The sequence below is a fragment of the Diuraphis noxia genome, unplaced genomic scaffold (genome assembly GCF_037042655.1).
Source record: "Diuraphis noxia isolate RWA-SAM2 unplaced genomic scaffold, SU_Dnox_SAM2 contig0002, whole genome shotgun sequence".
Taxonomy (NCBI): domain Eukaryota; kingdom Metazoa; phylum Arthropoda; class Insecta; order Hemiptera; family Aphididae; genus Diuraphis; species Diuraphis noxia.
In genome coordinates, this window is record NW_028301712.1 from 62,167,647 (window position 1) to 62,186,142 (window position 18,496).

An 18,496-nucleotide genomic window follows, 5' to 3' on the forward strand; every position below is an offset into this window, starting at 1 on the left:
CAATTTTTTTTTATAAGCATTTAAAGTTCAAATTTTGACTAAATACGTAAAAATTACGGCAATGTTCAAATTATCTTAGATAGAAATTCATAAAAGTTTTCCTTTTTAATTCTAAGATTTGAAAATTTTTAATAATCTATAATATATCCTAGACAGATAAACCGTCTTCGCTCAGAATCGTTTTTCGTATACAATGATATAATATCATTGGATTCAAATTTAATTCCATCCATTACAGTAACCCACTTGTAACCTACTGTACAGCAGAGCGACATACACGACTTACCCGCTTTTTAGGATTGGGACCGAGTGCAGAGTCCAGGTTGTATGATGATATTCTGTGTTCAACAACGATAGGTATCTCTTTTGATTTTATTTAGTTTGGTATTTTGTGTATTCCATATACATAACCATTTATTTTTTGTATATGCGTTTATGAGATTTTTCGTGTCGTCGTAAGACATTTATTGAAACATTCGAAACGGGTTCGTTATCGTTAGCGGCTAATGATGCTTCGTCGGCAGTTTCGTTTCTTAGTATACACGAATGTCCGGGAATCCACATGATGATGATACGTATACCCAAAAGGGAAGCTTTATTGAGCGCATTCTAAATTTTAGAAGCAATATCCCCAGGGTTGAAATGGTTTAGTATACTTTTTATTGTACCGTATAATTGTTTTCGATAATATTGATTGCAATTTTTTTGTTGCATCATTTATGAATGTATAATACTCAAAAAGGAATAACCGTAGTTCATAGATGTATATCTATTATCTACTTATAATCTTCAGCAAATATTAAATGTATTAGTATTTTATATAGTATGATTATATTATATTTTTCAAAATATTTTAGCTCTTTTTGAGCTATTTATAATTATTTGAATTTTTGACTAAGATACATCATACATGCATAGGTGTAGGGTGATACAATATATTGGGGTGGGGGGGGGGAATAATAATAATAATAAAAAAAAAACACTAAATTAAATGAAAATAAGACATTTATTTGTTTCCAACTATAATTCCAAACGTCTATTAGTTTTTGAATGATATTTAATATATCATTAGGATCAATTTTATTTGAAATATCTCTTTCTGTATTTAGTATTGCCAGTGAGGAAAAACGGTCTTGAGTCATAGTTAACCTTATATATGTATTGATACGTCTCATTGTCGACAGTTCAATATAATAAGCACAATAATTTATATTTAACTCGATGAAATGAGCAAAAATAATACAAATAATTCTGGGGGGCTAATATTCGCACTGGGGGTGGGGTAAGAAAGTCCTCCCACTAGATACGCCTATGCATACATGTATATATAGGTTCGTGAATATATTGCATTTATAATTATATTTTGTTTTATTTTTGTCTGTCATCAGGTTGGAACAGTTAAAATGTTTCAATCTATAACATAAATATATTTTCTAGCAGTAAAATGAATCTAATTAGCACTTAATTTTTACGCAAATACAGTTTTTCAATCGTTCAGTAAGACGAAAATTATAAAAAAACGGTTCTTCATAAGTTCTCATTATAGGAGTTAAAAAAAAAAAATCAAAAATACATACGTACAATATTTTAGACACTTAAAGTTGTTCTGACTGGGTTTGAAACGAAAAATATCAATTTTAGTAATTTTTTTGTAATTAAAAACATATAAATCATAAGAATTTGATACTTTTTGCGTATATTATGAATTATCATGTGTAATATTATATAATATAATTTGACTGAACTTGAAATTTTTAGCTACGCTATTATATTTTATACAAAAAAATACATTTTCAAAACATTTAGATTAATTTTATGTTATCGCCTATTTATATAATAAACCAATTTACTCTATTCTAGGGAATGTCGTTATTGATCCAAAAGTTAATAAAAATAATATAATACAATATTATGTATTGATAATATAGAATAATATTTAAAAAATAATATAATAATGTAATATTTAACAATATTATGTATTGACAGTATAATAGTATATATAATGAATGCAATCCATTCAGCAAAAAATAATTCAAATAATATAAATATTATTGTTTATTACTATTGAAAATATAAAAGACTATAATATCAATATAAAATATTTAACATAAAATATACATAATAATTATTGGCTAACTATAGTAACTGTAATATAATAATATTGTAGCGTTCTCACTCAAAATCGTTTTCATATGAGTTAATTTATCATTGAATTAAAATGTAATACAAAATTATGCATTCAATATTACAGAGTGACTGATTTATTCAATGGACATATACAATTGGTAACTCAGCAGTTATTTACTTCCCCCTTTTTTTAATTTTAATGATTAGGTTTAATATATTTTGAGAGTTAATGTTATTAACTTTCCGCTTGACGTTAAATATAAAAATGTGTACATTACACATCTATTTTTATGATAAATTAAAAACTTTATGGTAGGTTTTTATGATCTCATTTAATTTTGATTAAATCCCGAAAATATTGTTATTTTTTTTTTTTTTGTAAATTGAAAACAAAAATAAATTTTTATTTTACTTTTCAAATCAATTTATAAATGTTATCATCAAAATGAAAGATATCTTGGCAATGACTAATTAGGTACAACTGTAGAAGATAATAATTATAAGTTTATATAAATGCGTTTAAATTAATATTGTCATTCGCTGTTTAAAAGTAAATTTGTTTTACAGAAATCTGAACGATTTATGAGTTCCTGTAATTACAATCATATTTACTTTTCTAATGTGTTTTTGATTAAATCCCCATATTTAAGTTGTTTCATTTAAAATCGTAAACATTATGATGACTATTTTTAAATTGTATATTTCTACTTCTGAGACAAACAGCATTTATCATTTATTTGAATTCTAAATAATTATGTGGCTGAAATTGTCGAAGAGAATATGAATAAATTAACTGATTTTGAATATTATGTTAACTATGCTAAAATTGAAAAATTAAATTTTAGCTAAAATTTAAAATTTTCAAAGTTAATTAAAAATGTTAGTTGATTAGTATTTAAGTATTTTTGTTCATAAAATTATTTTTAACTTTGGGATTAGTTTTCAATTTCCATTAAATAACATGAACAAACATAATAATATTATGTTAGTTCTTTTATAATTCATAAAGCATACATAATAATAATTTGTGTGATACGGTTAATTTTTTTTTGTCACAATATACATAAATGTAAAAAATATTATATACTTTTAATTTTTTTCGCGATCGAGTTAAATTCAAAAGTAAACATTTTTTATAAACATCCAATTAAAACTTTAATTCTTTTATCATTTTGTTTTTACAAAATAAACAGTTTCATATTTCTATCTGTTTTGGCTTTTATGTGTTCATTAATTGAAATTTAATTTTTTCTTTCTACGTCTCCAGGCACGAGTTTGATTAAAAATATTACATTTTAATTTTTTGTTTTAGTTTTTACTCATCTTGGTCTAACTAATAATTTTGTGCTATAACATATTTCATATTTTTCAAATTATAATTTTAAATTAACCTTAATACACTTACAATAATATACAAACATAAAAACCTTGTAATTCATTCAAATGTTTGTACCTAATAAAAATCTTTTATTTATTTTTGTTTATGTATTGTATTATTATTATTATTATGTATTATTTTATTAATGCCATCAAAAATTGTGTTGGTAAATGGTTGATAAATTAATTTATTGTACTTACAGGAATAAGAATTAACAAGATTATATATACATATATATATATATATATGTATAAATAAATAAACACTACGGGATCATAGCTAATTATTATGTTTACATATATGGTATATGCACATGAGTATAGCAAAAAAAGAAATAAAAAAATAAGATGTAGCAAACTAAGGTGTTTTGAATTAATCAAGAAACTTTAGTGTGACCTAAGGATTTTTAGTAATTTACAGCTTTAAACATGCAAAATAAGGTGTGATTATGCCCATAATATTATAGTATTTTATGTGTCGATATGTAGAATTCGGAGTGGTTTCTAGAAGAATTATGGTAAAGCACTCTAAAATATGGTTTGGTGGCTAAGAGAACAGAATCGTACTATTCTATAGCTATTTGATTTTATGTTAATCGTATACATCTTATTGTTTTATATATTATTGTTTCTTTGATAACAAAATACTTAATGCCAAGAGCTATTATGTCGTATCTTTCTTAGATATATTAATAGGTATGCTATCAACGTAACAGTTCGTTGTGTTTTTTGTAACATAGTTTTTGCAGCCAGTGTACCATTTAAAAAAATTTAATTCACGATTCTCATAAGAGGCATACTTTTTTCAATAATACAATTATAATCACACGGCGTTCTGGATAGGCTATTTTGCTACATTAATGTCTAGTATCCACGTTTCGAAATAACATAATAATATATAGGTTTGTTAAAAATTAAAATAGATCATAGTATAATAATATTAAAGTGAGTCGGGCGTTAAGTGTATATTCATTTTTAATTATTTATTACAATTTTTTTCTCATTAATTGGCAATAGTTTTTTTAAAGTAGGTATCTAATTTAATTTAAAAATGTCTATAAAACAATATTATATTTTCAAAAAGCTTTTGTTTAAACATACATGCAGTACTTGCACATTAGTTATGAATATTAATGAAGAGTTTAATCATTAAATCGTTTTCTTATTGCACGTTAGTACATTACCAACATCAGCCCTAGTTTTGTCGTTCTTTTGAAGGATTTACGTCATCTGAGTAATAGCTGGATTGCGCGTTTACCACTATTTTTTCGAAACCTATGAATACTCACTAAGCTCTTACAAACAAAATTTCGATATAGGTACTTTGTTATTAAATTATATAATAGTCTATAGGTACAAATAATATGTTCGACAAACTACAAATAAAAATATATTTATAACTATTATAAGCGAGAGTTTCTTTTTATGGTTGTAACGAAAAAAAAGTCCCATTTCTCTTGCTATAAGTTCGTAGGTACCCCGTATGGTGTTTACATCTATTGAAGTAATGTACGGACAGAATTTCGCTACACTAGTGATTATTTTGTGCGACCGCGACAGCTAATCATTATGCACGGAAAAAATGATCGAAGATCCGAGAAAAAATATACGCTCTCCGTTCTTTAATAGAGATTAAAATGGTTTTGTATTTAAAAATATTTTTTATTATTATCGCGGTCAAACATTTTCCTAGCGGATATATGTATATATATATTATAATAATGGTGGTGAAAGGGAAAAGTGGTATTGTCTCATGATATACATGTGTATAATATATGTAAGTGAAAAACTGCTGCAGGATAGAGAGACGGGTGGGCACTACTCTACGCCATCACTACCGCCGACAACACTCTATCCATCTCCTCCTCCACCCTAACCACCGAGACCACCAACCACCTCCAACATCAACCTCCACCACGTCGGTCGCCACCATCGTGACAAGTATCATTGTCGCGAGCGTATATGTGGCAGCGGCGATATACCATTGTTATGCGAAAACACCGATTGGCTCCGCGGTGGCATTCACCGCCGTCGTGGTGCGTTGCAGAGTGGATGAGAGCGAGATAGAGATAGGTAACAGCAGTGGACGTACAGGGGGAAACGATCGGAGGGGTTGGTGGGGCAGGGCGGGATGATGGGACGATGACGGGTGCGGAGGTGTGTATGTGTGTGGAGGGGGGAGAGTATATAGAGAAACGCCGCCACGAGTACACGAGTTATTATAGGCGGGAGAAGAACTGAAATAGGTCGAGTGCGAATATAGGCAGGCGGGCAGGCGAGCAGGCGGTCGGGCAGGCAGACGGCGATGGCGGTGGCGACCGGCGATCACATCTCGCCGCGGGAGCCAGGTGTATGGCGGCGGGTGGACGGGCGGACGGCAATGACGCACACGCCTGCCGCCGGGCCGAGATGGTGCTGCGTCCCGGCGGCGAAACGCGGCGGTTATCCCTAGGCGCCCGGGCAGCGCGCATGACCCAAAAGCGCCGGTGAACGGCTGCCCGCGCCACCGTACCCCGTAACGCGGAACCTTGCACACACAGATCGGCGAACTGTACGCTGTGCGACTGTTGTCCCGAGACCGCCCCCCGGTTTCTCGCGCATAGGGTTTCGATCTATCGTTTCGTAATGATAATAATTCAAAAAATTTAAAAATTCAAAAAAAAATTTTACCCTCAACACAAATACAAACACAACAAATCACACACTCTCACAAACACACACACGCACACACACACACACACACACACACACACACACAGAAACACACACATGCACGCAATCACACACATACACATCATATTATAACCGTCGCTTCCGCCGTCGCGCCGTCCGCACATAATGTACAATATAATGATAAAATTGTAATTATTGTCACATCATAATAATATTATTGTAGTGATACTGTTGGCACCCGTCGCTGCAGAGTCGTACGCGAATCGGTTTTCAAATTTGTGTGGGGTTCGTGGTGCCCGCCGGGGGGCTGGTTCGCACGATGGTACGACGGATGTGGTGCGAGTGCCGAAGCGTATGATAAGAAGCCGGCTCCGCGGAGGGATTTCGACGCCGCGTGACAACGTGAACGATGGTGGTCGGTGGTCATGTGCGCTGCAAATGAGCCATGCTGTCGTTGTACGTGCGGCTGGGTGTCCTGCTGTTGTGCGCCACGACCGTGCTGCCGGCCGGCCGAGCTGCCACGTCGTCGTCGAACGTCCACAGCAAACGAGGTTTGTGTCCATTGCACCTACGTAAATAATAATATTATCTTAGTTAGGCCTACGACACGGCGTGTGCCCGGCATGTCGTCTTCGTACGTCGCCGGACCAGCCGCAGACTGCCGTGGTCGACGTGGATTTAGAATTTTGATGGCCCGGTGGATGAAAAAAAGGATTGTGGGATTAACGCTTACGTTTTTCTCCTTAATTTTTCTCCCTTTAATCGTCCGAATGCTAAAATTACGTAACTAAAAACAAAAAAACTTATCGATATAAAATAAGTGGTTTTCTTTCTATATTACCCGTGTTGTAGTCGTAAAATATTATTAAAGTTTTTTAATCATTTTTGAAATATATCGGCAAAAAAATCCTAACATAATATTGGGGGGGGGGGGTGTCCTAAAACATAGAGGCACGTGACATTTCTTCTTAAATACCCCCCCCCCCCCCCCCATTAATCCGACACTGACGGTAAAACGAGGTTGTCCGCGGTGCTTTTAATGGAAGTGTTAGGGTAGGGGACTGATTGGACTCTTTTGGCTTTTTTTACATTACTATTTTATCAAACATTACATGCGCACCGTAGATTTTACAAAATATGTTATTATATATTTATTACATGGTATACTATTAAAGTAATACGTATATATGTAACAGCCTGTATTATCTGATTCCATACCCGTGAGTTAAAATTAATCTATCTTTCTACCGTTTTCCGTTTTGCTTCGATTCTGGACATATTTTTATGCTAACACAAAAAAGACTAAATACCGATTAAATGAATGCTCAAAGGCTGACGTAAATTCAATATCGTTAAGATCGATATTCGTCTTTATGACATGTTTACATTATAAAAATATGTACATGATTAAGAAAACAAATCATAAAAAGTATCTAACCATTGTAATTGTGTTTATAAGTATCTGATTTTTTTTATATGTCATAACTACAATAGCAATATAAAAATATTTATTAATGACAACAGTTTAAATAAACAAAAAATACATTTAATTTTCGTGAGACAAAACTCAATTAATGTATGGTTTTAGATATAGCGGTAATGACTATAACACTATTCGAGTCTCAAGGAATCTATTAATATACATTTTATTGGAAATGGTCCATTAGGTTTTGAGTTTATAGAGGACAAACAAAGAAACATTAATTTATATAATATAGATAATTATGATTTATTGTATATTACGAAATACGAATAGTCATTGTAGTAAACTCAACAAATGTAATTAGTTTAATTTCACCGATGTGTGTATAATATTACGTTATTTTATTATAATATCGATACCATGCGTGTCCCATTTGCAAGGAGACTTAAATATCCGTCTGCATATTTTGTACAAACGCGTGTGCTTAAATTTCACATACATATAACGACTAATGAGATCCGTTCGTCGCACGACATCGCTTCGGTTGCATTGCACGCCTGGGTGAGATTCATTTATCTGTTGACAGACCGGTTATACATGAGTCTAAAAGGTTTGTCACTTTATTATAAAAACATCTTGTTCTGGTTGTTTGCTTTTTTTTTAAATAATACGATTTCATTTGATACAGTTACTAGCATTTTCTAGAAATCGTATCCGTGATCTGTATTATGTTATTATATCAGGGGCAATGCAATAAACGCGATATTGTTCTACGTTCTACCCTCTAATTTTTAAAACAAAGTTTCGATTTTATTAACTATATTACAACTTTTATTTTTTTTATTGCAAGTCTATATCAGAAAATAAATAACGTTCTTCTCTGAATAGGTAGATCTGGTAAAATAATAATAATTTAATTATTTTCCATTATAAAACGGACTAGCCCAATCTAACATAATAATATAATAGAAGTAATAATCAAAAAAGTCTATAATAGCCTGTAAAAAATTACATATGAAACACTTATTGTCCATATACCTTCATGTTCTAAACTTACAGGCGTGGTGCCAAGTAAATTACTCCGAGAATGTATAGTACCTGGTAAATGTTATGCTGAATCGTTAAACTTTTATGATAAATATTTTGTTTAAATTTCTCCTTGACGATTTAATATGACGTGATGTCGAAATTAATATTACGAGATCTTCATAATAATTCAGTGGTAGATTGTAATGAAAAATTTGATCGAGTAATTAATTATCATTCGAATGGATACTGCCATATTGACTATTATCAAAAAAGATAGGTTTCCGACGTTGAGATTAGAGGAGAAGAAATAGACTTACGCTCCTGCCAAGGTGTTGAATATCATAGTTTATTGTATAAATAAATAATAGTTTTATAACAATGGAATTATCTAATAAGGATTGTCTTATACTCAATCATTTTAAAACAAATCAATCATTATTATTAAATTATTCAATATCTCATAAATATGATTGAAAATATTTTAAACTATGAAATGATATTGTAAAATTTAATTATATCGAGTTTATAAAAGTACTTCAGTTTTTGTATATAGATAAATTTATTTCCAAATAATGTTTGAAAATGAAATAATTTAATACAACTTCATAAACTCCTCATCCGATTTTCAAAAACAATATAAATCATTAAATATTGGTTCATAAAACGAACATGACAACAATACAAATATAAAATTAATATACTTGTTATTTAATTGGGTTTTGGTTTTACATAATATCTGATCAATATGTGTGGTTGTTAAAGAAACTATAGTGAATTTTTAATGATTGCATTTTCAGCGGACGTGGTTTAAAAACACTTCATTGTTTTAATATCATCTTACGTTATAATAAAATATGATTAGGCCTTTATAATTAATCATGAGTTGATTTTATGTAACCTACATGGATAAATAAATTTAAATTGACCAAAGTTACCAACTTTAAAAATGTTTGATAACAGTAATATAATAGACGTATAATAAATATCTTTTATCTGAGCCTTTCTTCTCTCGTCTTGTTTTCCATGTACATTGTGCATATTATGCTCAGAAGCTATACGTGGAGTTCTGTAATATTAAACATTCACTTCTATTTATTCATACCGCATTTATACTATTTCGTAGGTACCCTTTATGATAAATATATATTTTACCAAAAAATTTTGTGGACCTTATCGCTCGTGCAGGCACAATGCATCTTCATACTTTGATAGCTACATAAGGTATATCATTCACGCGTGTATTGGTTTTACGATAACATTTATTAGTTTTTTTTTGCAAAATAGGTATAGGGTTTAAAAAGTTAAACTCGATCGATTAAAAATTATAATGAATGGTACTTTAACACGGAAATTCTTTGATTAAATCATTAGAATTTTAATTGTAAGGAATAATTGTCGAAGAAACGAGAATAAAAATATTAATAATTATCACTCAACTACTACTCAAGTATTGTTAGTTATTACTTTTTATGAAGAATAACAAATGTAGATGATTCATGTATGTAATTGATTAGCTATATGCCTATACATAATATACATAATATGAAGTAGTATACTATGATATAATATTCATAATTTCGATTAGGATATTATAACATATAAGAATTATTAATATAATCAATAATCATGAAGTGTATATCAAACTATTAATTTATCTTGTTCTGCGATAAATTATACATGATAATATTATAGTACCTCAATGTTCTATACAATTGCATACACAAAAATTGAATTATTAAAGCACTTTCGAGTTGTTACATAAAATTGTATTAGTAATCAGTATAATATAACAAACTTCAAGAATATACTTATTTTTATTTTTCTCTTAACTTTATTTATGTAGGTACTGAATATTCAACAATTTCGCTCAATTGCAGCTTAGTTCCGAGTTTTCTTAACATACATTATTCTTTAGTAAACATTAACATAGAACACCGTCGACTTTTAAGTCAATTAATGCTGAATTAAATTCATATAAAATTTTTATTGATCGTAAGTTCAAGAATTAAAAATATGTATGAGTAATCATTGCGAGAGCCTAAAGACACATATCAAAAGTATTAAACTTTATAAGTATTAAAACATATTAATGGATTTTTGCTATCTAAAAAGTATATACCTACAATGGGGGAAAAGAAGTAATATCTCAAGTGGTATTTTTTGCGAATACAATAAAATCCCAATGGGATAACATTTCGTTGCGCAATCGGAGAAACAGTGTACTCGTAGGAGACGTTTTGTTTTGGAGAAAGGACTATGGTACCCAGAAAAGCTCTCGTGGCGAATCCTTGTGTCCGAAACGCTAATGGAACACTAATGGAAAACATAATCCCATATTTCAACCCCTCCTCTTCGTCTTCAAACAAATCCACTAAACCTAGTTCATTAAGCCTATAGGAACTTGCCCTCTATTTTATATCTAAATAGTGCCTAAATGGGAAAATATTTTTGAAAAATAATTTTTGCTTATCAAATAATAATAATATTGTATTTCAAAATTAAATTTATTAGTGGTTGAAAAGTTTTTATTATAAAGGAAACATTTCATAGTGATAAATGTTTGCATTTGTAGAATTACATTATTTATAGGTAACTCAAAAACCATGCTATATGATAGACACGATATTTAAAATAAGGTTTGAGTATTAAATATTGTATGTGAACATGGGTTGTTGATGTGAAATAAGGTTACTAATAATTATCTTTGAAAATGTATATTGTTAATCAGAATTGTAAGCAGAGTTAAACATCGATATGTATTTATATTTGAGTAAAAATTATCCATAATATGAAAATAAAAAATAAAACACTTTATCATAGTTATTACATTCATATGATATTGGTGAATGCGTAGTTAATACATATAAATAAAACGTTCATATTTAACAGTTTATAAATAATTATTGCATAAGTGAAATACAATTTTTATGGATGTTAATGATAGGAAATGTATTGTAATAAAGTAATAAAGTAGCAAAAAGAAAAAAAAAACTAAAAATTATTACACCAATAAACCATGTATTTTATAAGGATTATTTTCAAGTTGTTTTGTAGTTTAATATTTATAAAAACTAATATTTGCAATAATAACCTTATAGGATATATTTTAGGTACCTAAAATAAAATTAAAAATTTCATTTTTTTTTCGGAGAATACCCATGAGAATACTTGCAAAACACCTGTATTCAGTGGTTTAAACATGAGTAGAGGAGTATAAGTGGTTTGCTTATGATAAAAAAATAGTAATAGTAGGTGTACCTACAGTTTTAATATAATACAGTATTAATATTAACTTAAAATACATGTTTTATATAAAATATTTAACTCAACCCCTACGCAAAATAAATGTTATAAATGTATTTTTTTTAAAGTAGTGTAGAAATTATTAAAATGTAAAGAGAACTTAAATTATGAATATGTTTTTTGAAATTGAAATAAATATTGATTGATTTTTATAAAATGTATAATACAAATAAAGTTAGACGTTATTTTAATTGTTTTATTAATATTAAACGAGTTAGGAACTTTGATGTAGAATAACGAATAACTTATTTTTAATTGATTTAAATTATGTATTTTCAATTTGATTTTAATATGTAGTGACTATTAAACTATTTATTAATTATGATATCATAAAGAATCATCTATAAATATTTCAGTCTGTTTTTCTCAACCTTTATTTTTCTATTTTACAACTGTAGGCTAATAACCAAAAATATCAAATCCTTATTTCTTAAAAAAAAATATGTAGGTACTTAAAAAGATTTTATTCTGATTTAATTTATAATTTATCATAGAATGTAAAATAGATAGTAAAATGTTGTATTTATTATTGCTATAAATTTATAATATAGAGGATTATATAGACTAATCAATTGTATTTTGTAAAGGATTTTTATCATAGTTTTTATAGAGCTTGAACAAAACCAATGAATTCTGAGCTTTAACCTCTACGGTACTATGATTAGAAAATACTCAGTGCTGCAGATATATGAATATTATATATATACATAGATATAGTGTCATTTTTAATCAACGAACTATTGTGCTCGTTGAAGATGTAATAATATACAATGGTTGGGATCGGTGCGGTCGAACGCCGAGAAAGTCTATTATCATCACGAGACGTGTTTGCGGTCCCATCGGGCTCAGCTCTTGTTCGAATTTGAATAGTTTCTACAAGACAATACAAACTTGTCTTGTACTAGTAGTAGTGACTTGTGGTAGTAAGTACGGATGGCGGCGGGCGTGGAAGTTGTCGGTACCATTCATAACTTGCACCTCTAAGCGTAACAAGCGATCCCCCCTACGTTCAGAAGTAATTTATTCGGTCTTCGTAATGTGTTCATAGCAACAATGGTTGACGGTGGTGTTGGCGGTGGTGGTGGTTGGGGTTCAAGTAAAAATTTGAATTTCTAATGGCCAAGACTACCGTATCGCACTGCTCGTTAGCGAGCAAACCTATTTCCTCTCTACTCTGTCAGTTTTATATTAATTGATATCACCGGGTTTCTGTGTGCCCTTGATATCCCTACCCTGTTCTCCACTCATAACAAGATTGATTCGACTCGTGAATTATTCAACATCATCTTTACACTTAGGGATTTAAAATGTTGAACATTATTTTAGATTACGGTTGAGATTATATTGAGGTAAAAGGGTATGTTTCAGTGTTTGTACCTATATATGTACCTATATGTACCTATATGGTTATAATATGTCAGTCAAAGTCAATGTTGTACACTTCACAGAGTTTGAAACAAGAATTGAAAAGGATACAATTTTTAAAGGAGTAACAGTAATTGTGTTACGTATTGTTGGTGTAGTTACTTATCTATAATGGTTGTATTTTATCGTTACACAATATAAAATATTCGACAACTAACCATTTTTTTTTATTTAGAATTTCGTATTATATAATATAGTTGAATCATGATCTTTTTACCGAACATGTTTTTACAACAATTTTCAATAGTTTTTTTTTAAGTTAAGGAAAAAAAAGTATAAAATATTTAGTAAAACTAAAAAGAATTGTTAAAACGCAACAAAAAATTACGTACCACGCTCAATAATTGTCGTTATTGTATTTAGTATCAGTTTCAAGCGAGACAAAAGAGTTAATGTATATATGATTTTTAGTGAAAACTCCATAAGTTTTATTAGTTTCTATTAATTAGAAAACAGTTCTTATGACCCAATTTCAAAACTTTGATAAAAACAGTGAAATATATGGATATTCGAACTGGTTTTATTTATAATTTTTTGTTTTTCATTTTCTCAATAAATTAGTGTAAAAATCAGTAACATTCAGCGCATATCAGTGGGTATCCAGAAAGTTAAACGAATCATTATTCACATTATCAAAACGAAGGAAGGGTGGATTTCAAAACGGGTTTTTCGTATCTTAATTATTATTTGAGGGTGAAACGTATAATTCAACGGAATGACAAGAATGAATGTGTACCATTCGCCTGGGGACCATTTTATTATCCCAGATAGAGTTTTCGTTAAAAAAAAAAAAGATAAAATGCGACGAATAGAATAGAAAAGCTACCCCCCGGAGGGAGAGTCTGGAATAAAAAACAAAATATATTAAGAAATGTGACAACGAAACCAATTATTATTAAAATGAAGTAGGTACCTACTAGAAAAATACACATTACGACAAACATGCACGAGAATTTGGGCAGCATTGAATTATTATTTTAAATTGTTGAATTACACTTTTATATTTTTATGTAATATTATGTAACTTATAGCTATTAATAACGTATGTTGAATGTATGAACAGTAATACGCTTTATTCTGTGACCTGTGGCAATTGTTAATATGTAAGGTATTGCGTGGTTTTACGTAAGGTAGTTATTGTATTATATTATTTAATTGTTGTAATGCTTATTTTAAGTCTTTTTGTGTTTATTGTTGTTTAATATTTCAATAACTTTACTTTTTAACTGAATTAATCAAATATGCATTTTAAGTCGTTTGTCATTTTTTTAACTTTACTAATTAAAATTACGACATTGTGGAATACTTCATTAAAAGAATAACAGTTACATTAACTTGCATTTTGTTGTATATATAAACTAGAAGCTGACACGAAATAATGTTATATAGGTAGTTAGTTATAGACGTTATAGTGTAGTTGTATAGTTATTATGATGTGTTGAAATGACGCGTTGCCTTATTGTATAGTACGAAGATGGATTTCTGGCTAATTACGTTGATTGATTGTATTATTTTTATAATAATACTGCACAGTCATCAACAGCAAGTGGCCAGCACGCGGTCTATATATGGTTCTTAGACCGTCTGCCAATACTTTAACCCCCTAAAAAGGGTTATTTTCAGTTACGGAGGTATGTCGTTCGTTGGTCTTGATAACAACAAAGACAGTTACGGTTTGTTCTGTGATTTGGCCATGGGATAAGGTCTCTGATATCCGTAGGATTTATCGATCGTTTTTTTAGTAGCTGCCAGGCAATTGGTATACTCATCGATGTTGAATCTTAGTCTTTGGTGACGTTGGATGGTTTGATGCGTAACTGTTGAATGTGGTCATCGTATTTGTGGATGTTTGTATTAGTTTACTGCACGGTGGTCATAGACAACTAATGGTAACCATGGTAACTGCCAGTACTGTTCGTCGATCGGTCGTATTCCGGTGAGGTCTTACAGCTAGCTTGCTCGGTGATGACTGCTATCGGGTTCTGGATGGTTACCGCATCGTAGCAGCTGACAAGAGCTTCGCGAAATATTGGCTTGCTTGCTGTTCTACCTGTCAATTGCATTTTTGGTGATTTTTTCGAGATTTTGCCATCTAGAGTCTACCAGTCGTCATCATAATGTTTTTGGGAGCGCTTGGTAGCTGCGGTTTCGTATTCGATGATTGTCTTCCGGTCTTCTGGTCTTGCTAGGTATATTGTATAGTTGTATTGCTTAGGTTAATATTTTCAAGGTACACCTTTTAATTATTATTATATAAATAAAAATTACATTTAAGTCAATATTAAATTTCATATGAAATTAAAATAAGTTCAAACCTCCAATTTTATTATTTTTATTGTAATACGTCATCTACACATTTAATAATAAGTAGGTAATTATAAATTGTATTTTAAATACAGTTTAATGTTTATATAATTTAATAGATCTGCAGTAATTAATAAAAAAAAATGAATTAAACTTTTTATGGAAATAATGCTTGACTTCAATTTTAAATATACTAATAGTTTATCAACCATCCATATATTTGAATACCACGGCACATTAAGCTGTATTTTACCTTTTGTTCGATAATTTAAAAAGTATTAAAAATGATAAATGTATTCAACGTCATAGCATTAAAATTTGCATAAAACAGTAATTTATTTCATCTGTCAGTGTACAAATCCTTTCTTTTCACTGTTTTCAAAAAAAATCTTGAAGTTTTCATCGAATTTACAATATTGATTGACGACCAATTATACGAAGTGTAGGAAATAGTACTATTTTAATATTAATATAAGTAGGTAAATATTTTCATGTTTAACAAACAATCTGATTAAAAAAATTTCACTAGACTTTTTAAATGTCATCAATTTTCTATGTGATGTTTTGTTGAATAGTTGTATTTTTGTGATTTCACTTTAAAACTTAACAAATATAATATTATGTGCACCTAGTCAAAAAACTAAATTATACTTAAACTATATAAATATTTATCATATCATATTTTTTTTAGGCTATTACATAAACGCAATCAAACAATATGTTTAATTGGTAAAATAATATGAAGTAATGAATTGAAACTACGTAACCTGAATTCACCTCTCACTGGAGGAATTTCATTATAATACAATATAAATTGTATAGAAATATTATTTTTGTCAATTTTCACAGTATTGTATCATATAAAATATGAGTATTAGGCATTATATAATTTAGAATTTATTATGTTTGCAGTATGAACAGAATTAAAATTCTTTTTTTTTTTTTGTACATATATGTTCCTAAGTTTAACAAATAATATTGAATATTAAAACAATGAATAGATTATTATTTATATTTTATGCACATTATGTAATACATTTGAGTCAGTTGAAAATAACCTGTTTAATAATACTTTTGAAACTTGAAAGTTTGATTTTTACATCAAAGGTCTATTCTGTATATTAAACTATTGTCTATTATACATAACATTGTTTTTTTTTTAAAACTCAGTTTTTATTTCTTTAAATTATATTTATGAACAACTTTTGATCCGACCATGTAAAATAAATATAAATCGTATAAAATACATAAACATATATATTTTTAATTTTGACTGAAAGGTTTACTGAGCGTGAAAATTTAATGGGATTCGAATGTTTTTTTTTTTTTTTTAACTATTTGTTTTTAAATGGAAACAAAATGGTTGAATTAAAAAAAATTATATATTTAGTAACAAAATAATTTACTTTCATTTATACTTATTAGGATCATATTATTTAATTTATTACTATTATTATTATTATTTTATATGTATATGCATATGAAAATGATTCTAAGCTATATTTAATCGCCTTTGCCTGCGGATCATAATTAAATTGGGCTTTCATCCATGGTGTAGGAGAGAAAAATCAATTAGCATTTTAATGCTTTTGCAATACTGGGAGTGTGTGTATATGAAGGGACATAAGCAGAGAATTACGTCAATTCAATTTTGAATTTCAAGTTTAATTTGGTCTGTGCTGAGCAGTCGTTTAATTTACGCTTGGCCAAAATTAGTATTCTAGTTGCATATGCAAGCGGATAAGCTTGGAATCAGCACATTGGACATTTTCACATCGAATGATTTTTGCATAAAATACTGATAGGATTTTTCACAACAAATATACATACTATTTCAAAAATTAATTTATAATAGTCATTTAAATCAATTTTATATTTTGGAATTATAATTAAAATAAAAGTAATTAAGTAAATTTATCATTTAATTTGTAATATATTCATTAGGTTTACGATAATGAATCAAAACTTATTTTTTAGTTCTGGATAAATTTATCTCGAATTGTCAAATTAAATTTAGTTTTAAATATCTAAAGCTATAGTTATCTACAAATTCCATAAGTCCATATGAGCATGAGAAGTTACTTATAGATTAGATAGTAGTTTAATTTTGAGATTGAGATTTTAGTGCTTACAAAGTAAATATTATTGTGATTTCCTTGTTTAGGATTAGAGTAGTACGTTTAAGTTTTATCGGTTCTGGTGAGGCGATTGTCTAGCGTTAGGCTTCAGTAGCGGACGACATTGGATTCTTTTGCTATTGTTTGGACATTTAAGTTGAATGAAGGTATTCCACCTTGTCTTAGTAAAAAAATAAATGTGTGATGATTTTTCATTGTTAATTTTTACTTCCCATTTAGTACACCTGTACACCAATAAGATGTACTGTTTAGATGATTTTATATGTATAATTTATCAGTGTATAGATTATTTTGAGAAGTTTCTATAGTGTTATATCATCTGCAAATTTAGCTACTGAGATATATGGGATATTTGGTTTGTCAGGTGGGCACAAGTTATATAAGAAGAAAGAGGGAATAGCTTCTTGGGGAACACTAAGTAGAATAATGGCAATTGTTGGCATCTCAGTGTCCTACTTTTGTTACAAAGGATCGGTTATTGAGGTATAGGATTGGAAGAATAGAAAATAAGGTGTAGGAAGAACTTTTATTAAGTATATACATAAACCCGGGTGCCAAACTTCACTAAATACTTGGAAAACACCTAGTGAGATTACAGATCAATATTTTTTCGTTTCAAATGAGTATGATATTGAGTCAACTAACAGGTTGATTTGATGGATTGTTGAATGTTTATTTCTGAAACAAATTAGTTGTT

The 18,496-nt window shown here is 29.3% G+C and overlaps 1 protein-coding gene across 6 annotated transcripts in view; it reads left to right on the plus strand.

Moving 5' to 3' along the window:
- The first annotated feature begins 6,031 nt into the window (after positions 1 to 6,031).
- The window catches only part of mmd (disintegrin and metalloproteinase domain-containing protein mind-meld), a 258,307-nt gene continuing 245,842 nt past the window's right edge, over positions 6,032 to 18,496 (plus strand). For 5 of the 6 annotated variants that reach the window (XM_089218712.1, XM_089218708.1, XM_089218710.1 and 2 more), the window contains exon 1: positions 6,033 to 6,728. In XM_089218712.1, coding sequence (XP_089074838.1) covers positions 6,623 to 6,728 — 106 coding nt within the window. In that variant the 5' untranslated portion in view covers positions 6,033 to 6,622. Of the gene's footprint in view, positions 6,729 to 18,496 lie in introns of all 6 variants that reach the window. The other variant, XM_089218714.1, reaches the window with a different exon arrangement.